Source organism: Ambystoma mexicanum, chromosome 9, assembly GCF_040938575.1.
Source record: "Ambystoma mexicanum isolate Mex_15411 chromosome 9, UKY_AmexF1_1, whole genome shotgun sequence".
Lineage (NCBI taxonomy): Eukaryota > Metazoa > Chordata > Amphibia > Caudata > Ambystomatidae > Ambystoma > Ambystoma mexicanum.
In genome coordinates, this window is record NC_090931.1 from 136,558,911 (window position 1) to 136,570,387 (window position 11,477).

Sequence of the window (11,477 nt, forward strand, 5' to 3'; positions counted from 1 at the left end):
CGGCTCGCATCCACGGCCAATAATAGCCAAAATATTGAATTTTCAAGATAGAGAAACCATCCTACGGCACTCCAGGGAAGCAGGTCCCATTGAAAGGGGGGACTCAAAAATTACTATTTACCCCGACTACACCCAGAAAGTGCAGAGGGAAAGGAACTCATTCGTCCCGATCAAGGCGAAGCTCCGCCAACTGGACATTAAATACAGGCTGTTGTACCCCGCGCGCCTGAGAGTTGTTTATAATGGGCGAGCGATATTTCTCGAAAACCCGGAGGCGGCCAATATGTGGCTAGAAGATAATAACCTAGCCGATGGCAAGGATCCTCCTCGGAATGAGGATTAAGTCCCGAGTCTCCTCGCACCACCAGTAACCGGACCCCAGCAGGTAATCCAAACAACAGTTTAACTTACGGAAACGGCCCTCGCACGGCCCTGCCGCCTCGCACCAACCCTACCCCCAGCAGAAAATCCAATTGGGCCAGTTCACCGCCCGACCCAGCTCACGCCCGATTCCCGGATGGGTTCAGACGGCTCGAGAGCGCCTGAGCACCGCGACAGTGTTGTAGTTGCTGGGCGCACCAGTTTATGTTATGTTATTAGTTTACTTGGTTTTGCAGTCTACGAATCATCAATGTGGGTAAAGTACAAGATGGTGGCAAGTTACGACACAAGACTTCATGAACCAGGGGCCCCCCGCCCGCAGAACGCCACCTGTGGTTCGTTGTGCCACCGGGCCAGCGGGCCAGAACTCCAAGACGAATTCAGAACACCGATCCGATGGCGTCGCAACTCGTTGTGATGACATGGAACGTGAGGGGAATGGCTTCATACCTCAGAAGGAACCGCGTACAGTCCTACCTCAGGAGGAAGAAGGTCTCGATTGCGCTATTACAAGAGACCCACCTTACAGCGGACTCCATGTCTAAGTTAACAGATCGATGGGATGGGACCACGAGGGGGTCTCCCTACTCCAAATATGCGAGAGGCGTACTGATATGGGTGAACCCGAATGTGCCTTTCCAGCTAGAAGGCTGGGATTCTGACAAGGAAGGGAGATATACATCAATGTGGGGCACCATAGAACAAACCCCAGTGTGCTTCATTAACACATACTTTCCGCAGCATGGAATCCCGTCATACTTAAGCACGTTGAGTGCTAGACTGGCACAACACCGAGGCAGGACCTTCGTGTGGGGGGGAGACTTCAACTGCGTCATGGACTTAAGCAAGGACAGATCGCGCCCTCCTCCTCAGCCAAGCAATCCCGCATCCTCCTCCTTGACGGAAACACTCGACCAGCTCAACCTGGTAGACATCTGGAGAGTGCAACATCCAGAGGCCAGAATTTACTCGCACTACTCAGCTCCACATGGCGTCTACACAAGGATCGACTACTTGTTTGTTGATAAGGAACAATCTCCACTGGCCACATCCACTGAATATTTGGGGAGATCGATCTCCGACCACTCCCCGCTCGCCATGCATTGACAGCTGCGTGGACCCAAACCTCCAATTCCCATGTGGAGGATGCCTGCGGCAGCGTTGGATGATCCGGAGTTCAGAGAGGACCTTGCTGAGAAGCTAGAGGAATATGTAGAAATCAATAAGGGATCGGTGGCTACCTGGTCCACACTGTGGGAGGCCATGAAGGTGGTTACCAGGGGAGAAATCATTTCAAGAGCGGGCGGAACCCGCAGACAACTACAGTCCTCTCTTGAGGCCCAGGAATTAGAGATCGCAAGACTAGAGTCCGCCCCTGACATTTCCTCAGAGTCCGAGAAGATTCTTAAAACAGCCCGTATAAAATGTCAGGAATCATGGGTCAGACTGGAGAAATTTGACTTCGCAACACATACCGCCAGATCCCACAGCGAGTCTGACAAACCCGGCAGATTGCTGCCTGGCTCTGCAAGCGGGAACACCCTAAACACCTGCCAACGGAGATAAAGGACGAAAAAGGAGTAACACACAAGACGCAGATGGAGATCAACGAGACTTTTGCTAAGTTCTACTCCAAATTGTATGCCCACGAGTCCCAGGTGCCCGCCGCAGAATTAATCGAAACATTGGAGGAGATAGGCCTCCCTCAAATCTCCAGCGAGCAGAGGGAGGAACTGGACTCGGAAATCACTTCCGAAGATGTGACAGCGGCCATCAGATCGCTCGCTAATGGCAAAGCCCCCGGCAGTGATGGTCTCCCGCCCGAATTCTACAAGACCTACGAACCCATTCTCACCCCCATCCTCCATGAAGTTTATCAAGAAGCCTACACAAATGGCATCCTGCCCAACACCATGAAAGAGACCATAATTATTCCAATGCTCAAGCCGCACAAGTCACCCACCGATTGTGATTCTTATCGACCCTTGGCCATGCTGAATTACGACAGCAAGATCCTCACTTCTATATTAGCCAATAGACTCGCTAGAGTGGTAGGATCCATAATTCACGAAGATCAAAATGGATTCGTCCCAGGACGCAACACCACGGCCAACCTCAGGAGACTACAACACATCATGGCCGAAACCCACGACCGAGAGGAGGACCTGGCGATACTGTCACTTGATGCCATCAAGGCCTTCGACTCTATCTATTGGGAGTGGCTTGTGGAGGTTTTGAGGGGCTTCGGCTTTGGTGCGGGCTTCATCAGATGGATCCAGGTACTTTATAATTCGCCAATGGCAAGGGTTAAAACAGGCAGAATTGTCTCGGGATCCTGGGCAATACAAAGGGGCACGAGACAGGGGTGCCCTCTCTCGCCCATGCTGTATATATTGGGCCTAGAACCAATAGCCATATACTTTCGCCAACAGTTTTTTGATGCGGGCATTAAGGTGGGCAACGTTTACAACATAATTTCATTATACGCGGATGATGTACTTCTCTACTTGAGGAACCCTGAGATCAACGCACCCACAACGCTAGAAGTTCTCGACAATTATGCAAAGTACTCAGGGATACGATTCAGCAGACACAAATCAACTGCATTCCCCCTAGCTAGCCTGAGAGGCATTGCAATAGACGACCTCCCGCCTATCGGAATACAGTGGCAACCTGACAAGTTCCGGTACCTGGGAATCAATGTGGGTCACACCCCGCTACTCACACACGAACATAACACTATAGCAGCAGTCACCGGCCTTCGGCGTTCAATCAAATTTTGGTCCAAACTACCACTGTCAATGGTGGGTAGAGCGGCGATTGCCAAAATGATAATCCTTCCTCGATTCCTGTACTTCTTTGCCACTATTTGCCACTACGTTCGCCCGCCTTTCTTCAAGACACTAGAGGCCATCATCAAGGACTTCTTGTGGGGTCCGCGCAGACACAAGCTCACACTGGCCACGCTGTCTCTCCCACATAAGGAAGGCGGAATAAAACTCCCAGACCTTCACCTTTACTACTTGGCGGCCCAGCTCAGTCACATTACGAAGTGGCTGTCTGATGACGCATCGGCCGAGCTGGAACTACTCAGGCAATCTTCCACAAACTTAATCCCCAAAGAAACTCTATGGTTTCCCCCTCGGCTACCTCCCGAAACTCCGCTGATTGTCAAGCTGGGCAGGCAGATATGGGCCAGGGCCTGTCACATAAGGCAAATGAAACATCCGTACTCCCCGGATAACCCCATAATGGTGGATGTGTGCAAGTCGGAGGCGGAACTTCCCACTCCCAGGAGATGGGAGGAAGCAGGCATATATACATGGGGAGACATGTTCACTGATGGGGAATTCAGGGACTTCGAGTCGTTACAGAACATTGAAGGACTATCCAAGGGCCAGTTCCTCTGGTACCACAGGATCAAACAGATTGCAAAGAAGCAGTGGAACAGTTGGCCGGAAGAGCCCACCCCAGACCCACTGCTACAGGAAATGCACGACCTCTCAGATGGGTGGAGACCAGTTTCCAGACTTTACAACAGACTCATAGACAAGCCTAACCCCAAAGGTCAGGCACTGAAGGCGAAATGGGAGGCAGATCTTGAATCACCACTTACTGACAAGGAATGGGAGAGAGCACTGATCTACCCCAAGAAAGTGTCCCGGAATTCCAGATTCGGACAAATACAGCTGAATGTCCTTTACCGGACATATATGACTCCCCACAGGATTGCCTCATTCAACCCGAAAATACCCCCGACGTGCCCATGGTGCGGAAATGACAAGGCAGACATGATCCACATGTTCTGGTCCTGCATCAAAGTGAAATCACTCTGGTTCAAAGCCAAACAATCCTGCGCAGAAGCTGGCATGGTAAGATACGACTGGACGCCCGGAGAGTGCCTACTAGGTATATATCCTAGACCGGGCAAATTTAAACATTTGGTGAAACTAATGGACATCTCATGCATTTTGGTCAAGAGAACAATAGCGATGGCCTGGAAGACTCCAGCGAGCCCCAGCCATGCTCGGTGGCTGAGCGAGCTGGCGAGATGGACGACTGCCGAAACCAGGGCCTGGCAAGACGGGATCACAACCAGCGGAGAAGCCACAAGTGGAACCCTGGACTCCTGGAAAGCCCTCCTGAGTGACATGCGTTTCAAGGCAGACTATAAGCCTCCCTGAGGGACTGTAGCGTCCTACAACACCCGATTTTTCATACTGATACAGAGATGGAATTACCCGAATCTGTTCCCCTCGCTTCCTGTAACATCGGAACTATAATTTTTACTTGCCACCAAACATCTCATAATTAACGCTACATGTAGACTGCTGTTGTTTTGGTTGTTCTCACGTTACTTTTTTTTTTGTTGTATCGCTTCTTTATTACCACACTTGTAAGTTTGTAACGTTTCTCACTTTCTTGAAAAAACCAATAAAATACTTTACAAAAAAAAAATAATCACAGACTCAGATTATGTACGGAACGGGTTTGTGGAGCACCTGGTTAACTGGAAAACCAGAGGCATGCTATGTGCTAATAATAAACCATTAAAACATGGAAAATTAATACAAAATATTGATGATCTGGCCACCTCGAATGGGTTGACCATCTATGGGAAAAAGATCAAGGGTCATTCTAAAGTAGAGGAACCAGACAAAACTGGAAATGATCTAGCTGATCAGTTGGCCAAAACTGGAGCCATCCAAGGGGATCTACCTGCGATTGAGTCCCTGTTGGGGGAAATCCAGGTCACTGCTATCACTAGGTCCCAGACAAATGTTCACAATGAACTCTCCACTGCACAATGGAGTACGGAGACCCAAGATGCTGATTTGATTACAGCTCAAAAAGGGGATCCAATAATTGGTAAGTTTTATCAACACATTGAGGACCCTGAGAACTTTCCCCTGATGGATACCGATTAAATTGGGAAAGAGGACCTCAGAGTGTTGATGAAATTTCCAAAAATGTTCCGAATCCAAGACGGTTTGTTGGTGAGGAGATCCATAGCTGGCCATGACTAATGGGTGGTTCCCACCTCATTCCGAAGCCTGACGCTAAGTCACGTCCATGATGCGGCCACAGCCGGTCATCGGGGGTTTCATACGACATTAGAAATCTTGCGAGAGGTTGCATACTGGCCACACATGGGGCAAGACCTCGACCAATACTTGAAGGTGTGTCTTGTGTGTGCACAATTTCAGCCAACATCTCTCACACACCGTGCTCCCCTTCAAAGAGGGGGATGACACTGCCTTCGTCAGATATACAAGTCGATTTTATCGGGCTGGTGATTCGCTCCTCTAGGGGAAACACGCACACGTTGACTGTAACATGCTTGTTCACTAAATGGGGGGAATGTCTCCCGGCCCCAAATTGCAAGGCAGAAACAGCAGCTACCTGATGATCAATCACATCTTCTCACATTTTGGACTGCCCCAAAAGATTGAGTCAGACCGAGGTAGTCACTTCACTAGCGAAGTGATGACAAAGATGTGGGAGATACTTGGGGTCAAAAGGAAACTACACATTGCCTAACGGCTGTCTCTAGTGGTGTTGTTGAGAGATACAACAAGACTATTGGGACATTTGATTACCTCTTGTCCTGATGGCCATCCGATCTACCTCTTCTTCTGCAACAAAAATGTCTCCATTTGAACTGTTGACTGGACGAAGGATGGTACTACCCCAGCATCTGCTCTACAGAACCCAAGAGCAGACCTTGATAAATGCCTCCACATCTCATGAGTATGTTGAGAATCTGAGAAAACACCTTTAACATGCTTTTGCCTATGCTCAGCGGAATCTAGAGATATCTGCAGACAGTATGAAGACCCACTATGACCTTAAGACAACTAAAAAAATAATACCAAGTAGGAGACCGGGTCTACTTGTACAATTTCCAAAGGAACCAAGCCAAACAGAGCAAATTCCTCCCAACTTGTTGGGGTCCTTTTGAAATTGCAGACAGAATCTCACCAGTCACCTACAGAATCTGCATCCCCAAGGGCAGTTTGGCAGAAGGGGAAGATAAGTGGGTCCACATAAACCAGCTAAAGAGTTGCCATCCCAGGCATAATTTGCGGCAAATAGAGGATCAACCGGAAACCCAGAGGGGCAAATTCTGGCAACCTAGAAGAATCCACCTGTTAAAACCATTAGTAAATACAGGCAGGGAATATTGTAAATTGTATTCAATGTATGCATCTGCCCCACTACACGATTAGTAATGGGGAAAACTCCATAACCATGCTCTGTTCTGTCTCATAGCATTGGAACCAAGAAGTTCTAATTACCAAGGAGGACCACTCGGGGACCAGAAGGAAAGACCCAAGGAGCCTGGAGTATCGCTCGATACTCCCATCCACAACCGGCGAGGAGAGCATGCCGATCCAGCACTGATGGGAGAAGCAGACTACTTTTCCACCTGGACCGGAGAAAGAAAGAACATCCCAATTTCCTGACTTCCCCCTGATCGGGAGGTCAAACTCAAGTCGGGAGGGAGGGCTCTGTGGGATGTTTTGACCCACTTTTGCTCTGCTATGCTGCATCACTGTGTTTTGATGGTGCCAGAAAACAGCACAATGGCCGCAAAACCCTTGTGCGCGCAAAACCTCTGAAAATCGCGCTTTGCAATGCACAAAAAGATGGCTGCCCAATCTGCCATGCACGTTGTCAGTGGTGGAACAGAGCTCTCACTCCTGAAATGTGTCACTGGGCTCCACAACAAGTGAAAATGGAGTACAGAAGAAAAAAGCAGCGCTTTGCTAAATGAAACCCAGAATCTGGCTTTAAATCCCCTTTTCTTTGTGGCTGAAACTTCAGAATGCTGGTACAGAACATCCTCAAACATCCAAAATTCTTGCTGGATGCTAAAATTCACTTAGTTTAAGAAATCATTGTGAACTTCCAAAGTCCTGAAAAGCTGAGAGAATAAAGGGATTTCCACAGCAAAAGTGGCCTGTCTGTGGATCTGTCAAAAATCTCTGGGTGCAGTACTGTCGGCCACCTAAATGACAGCTGTCAGGAGCCTGCCTGATTAAACTTTAACATGTATAAACTGAAATGAAATGTTTGCTGATTGTAACCCATGTTGTAATTGTTTTGATCCCATGGTTTGAAATCTTCAATGAGTATTCTAGCTGTGATTTGATACACCAAGTTTTTTTTAAGCTAAGGAAAAATTCAACAGAGTAACAATTAAAATAAGCTTGGCTGAAGCTACCAAACTGGAATAACAGGTTTTCTCACAGAAGGAAGGTCTTTCCCCCAGCAGGAAATCACACAGAAGCGTTAATTATGGGGTAGGGAAAGAACCTGGTCTACAGAGGCATGAGGAACAATGAGCAGCTGTAACTAAGGAAATGCGAGGTGTGAGGACAGTCGTAAATGGCCTCTGCCAAGAGCAAGCAGGGAGGAGACTGCTCCTAAACTGCAGGGAGACAAAAAGAGGCGGACCCAAACAACCATCTGTGGCTGAACATTAACAAGAACAATTTTCTAAAAGACTTATAACTTGTCAGTTAAAATTGTGAAAAATATAAAAGTAACAGATCTGTAAATGTAAATTTTGGCTGAACGTTTCAAGATGTGGCAAAATTGTGTGACATGTTCTGGAAAGAAACGGCAAGAAATGTGATTTTACACAAAATGTATTTCTGCTAGAATTATGAAACTTGATGAGTAGCTGCTATTTAAAATACGTAATCTGTATATGTGATTATTATAAAGGTTGCACATGTGTAAATATGTATTGTGCCAAAAGTAGATTTTGCGTTCCAGAGTTCTAGGGGTGGATTCTCAGCCTCATAAAATCACACCATAAAGGTGACACTCTGTTTCTCTCCTCCTATCAAGGCAGAGAGTACACTCTGACTCAATCACCTGTCAAAAGGGGCAAGCTTAGGATAAACCAGCCCACACACCCCCTTTATGATGCCTGTTTATAGCATAAATAGACACAACTCACCACTCAAAAAGGCAGACAGATTCACTCACTATCCCGATGCTGACGGAGCACCCTGCTGCTGAACTCTACATCTTCCTTGCTCTAGACTCCTGAAGCTTGGCAAAGCAGAAACCCATTGCATAGCTGAACCATTTTCAGCTAGGCCTCAAAATTCTAGAACAGAACCCCACAAACCAAAGGGGAAACATCATAATACAGCCGGGCTGCATTGTACTGCTTGCCTGGTGAAAATAATTATCATCAGAACCAAGAAAGACAGATCCAGTCCAGTCTGTGCCGTGCTGTGACCAGAGTGCATTGCAGATCCAGTCCAGTCCTGTGCCGTGACCAGAGCGCCTTGCTGACGCTGCCCAGTTGATGAGCCCAGCCGTCTGTCATAAACCAGATCCAATTCACTGACCAGAATCTTGACTGACCAGAAGCCTGACGGTTCCATTAAAAACATATCCAGTGAGTATCTATAGAAAGAATTGTGTCACTGGCAAATGTACTTTGCATAGTCTATCCCTATCTTAAACCCGTCCTAGCTTATATTCAGAACCTGTGTTGCTAGGAGTATTTTTGAATTGTCTGAATTCTCTATACAAACCATCCCATCTTCCTCCTATACTAGTACTGTTAAAACTATCTTTGCAGTGATCTTTTCTCATCTGAAGAAGGCGCATTTCCTCCGCAGGCAGTCATCATGATCAAGTGGCTGTGTTATTGTGTGGTATTCGTTTTGTTCATAGTCATCGCTAATGTAAGAAACCCTTTCGTCATTTTTAAAGTGCATTCCCGTTTTCCATTCTTGCGCCTATCTCAAAAAAACGACCTCTACTAAAACATCCATAACTCCCTCAGTTTTTGTGCTAGAAACAAAATTTCAACATCGTAGCTAATAGCCATAGCTTTAAATCGCACCTAAAACCGCATTCCAAATCAGCACGTTTCTCCCGTTATCGTGAATATCGCGCAGTGAAATGTTTGCCGCAAATTTTCGTTTTGGAAAATTCTTACACGTGTAAAACAGCTTTTAATTGCTTCCGACTTGAATTTTAAGATTTTAAATTGTTTCTTGGTATTAAATCATTGCTTGTGTTTGTGTGCAACTATCCAAAGCGGCTCCCATAAGAATTTATAACAATTTCAGTAATTTTGACGATATTTGGTGTTTTTGCCCAGTCCATTCTACAGATAACTTTAAAAACCATTATGGCAGCTTCTCTTGTGTTTGCTGGGGTAAAGTGGGAATGATATTCTGTTTGAATTCTGCCATTCCTGAATACCTGCTCTCTTCTCCTATCTCTTTACATTGCCTCTCGGGGGGTTGAGGGGTGTGCAGAGGGAATCTTTAACCACAGTGCTTTCCGATCTGAAACCACACACAAGTATTATTTTCTGTGCTGAATTGTTTGCTCACTGTTACTCCTTGTGTATTAAAGAGATTATTCTGTGTTACCTCACCCCATTGGTGAGTGTGGTGTAACTATTAAAACCTATTGTGATAACATTTTAAATACATAAATAAATCTTTACCTTTGAAAACCAGCCTGATTCTTGGTTCAGTGTGACCGGGGGGTTCCAGGAGAAGGGCGTGATATGAGTGGTATATCGTTCAGAATAAAGAATTTTTAGACAAAAATAAATAAGGATTTCAGTTGTGCACTACATGCTAGGCGTTGACTTAGGTGTATGCCGGATTGAAATCACTTACAGCTTACTCTGCAAAATGTAACTTTGCAAGCGTTTAAGTAAATATATGTGATATTAGCAGGATAAATGGTGTAGGCGGTGGGGGGATAAGAAGTTGTTTGTTTTCTTCCTCTAGTGGCTTGAACCAAAAATGACTATAGTTACACTTTCTCTGCTGACCCTACTTTGTGAACATATTTCTTCTAAATCACTAAGAAAATACTTGCAGTTCAAAAGGATGATCGATGCAAGAATTGCTTTCACTGCAGGTATCTGGGCAGGCAAAAGAGTACACCACTTGCACTTCCTGTTTTCCCCTCACGGGTGAGGAGTGTTGAGGAAGGTCATCCACATGACTGGAAGAATTTGAATCCAGCCTTTCAGCTTCTGAGTGTGCATCAGACTTTTGCATTCATATAAAATAGTACCTTCTTTTTGGTGGATGGAGAATCAGAGAGTGAGAGCAAAATATATGTTATTTTAATTTAGCCTTTCTTTGCCATATTTCTTTTAATGAAAATAGGATAAGTTCCCAAAAGTAGGGAACTCACATCCCCTGCACACTTTTACAGGCCCAAAAATGAGCCAAACTCTTAATGAAAAGTCTCCAAAATTGTTACGAATCTAATTATCTGACTGGTACAGAATCATTTTGTGAACATGCAGCATTTCCATCAAAATTTATACATCATATATTCAAAATAAAGATTTGTATTCAATAAAATGAATTTTTGTTGTGATCTAACGTGCTTCGAGAATGCATCAGGGGTCCTGACAAATTGTTATTTCTACAAATAATCAAGAAAGATAATGTTATATAGGTCTATATCTTAGTATTTTCATGTACAATAAACAAACTTTACTTAATGTCGGTATACTCCACAAAATCGCTCAATTAATAATTCCAACTCTTGAAACATGCATCTGTCTGTAAACATTGACCTTAGGATTTCCATGGTCCCAATGGCATCAATGCTCTAAGAGGTAGAATTCAAGAGGCTGAATGATGCATATGTGGGATGTTCTGTCCTTGGTAGCCTAAAAATGGGTTTACAGTCTTTGCATCGAATGCCGTTGCATCTAATGCCATTCCATCAAAATGTTTCCATTTAAAACATTTCCATCTAATGCATTTTTTTTATTTCTTTTTTGTGGGCAGGGGCTCCCCCTCAAACCCCCTTTAAAATGCACCTGAACAAAAATTAACCCTTTACCCCCCAAAAATATGCATTAGATGGAAATCGTTTAGATGGAAACATTTAGATGGAATGGCATTAGATGCAATGGCATTCAATGCAATGACCAGATACCTAATCATGATAGGATAATCTGGTATTTTGGTCTCCAAAACCACTATATGTCAATAATGAAAGGAAAATGTTGACAAACGCTTCACCTCTCCTCTCCTTTTTGAAGCACTCTCTGAAAAGGTTGTTTTGGTCTTTCTGCC

At 45.4% G+C, this 11,477-nt stretch overlaps 1 protein-coding gene across 1 annotated transcript in view; it reads left to right on the top strand.

The window, feature by feature from the left end:
- Positions 1-6,848, top strand: part of LOC138487282 (zona pellucida-like domain-containing protein 1) — a 79,314-nt gene extending 72,466 nt beyond the window's left edge. Inside the window, exon 14 of the mRNA XM_069613899.1 lies at positions 6,655-6,848. Coding sequence (XP_069470000.1) covers positions 6,655-6,848 — 194 coding nt within the window. The remainder of the gene's footprint in view (positions 1-6,654) is intronic.
- The last annotated feature ends 4,629 nt before the right edge of the window (positions 6,849-11,477 follow it).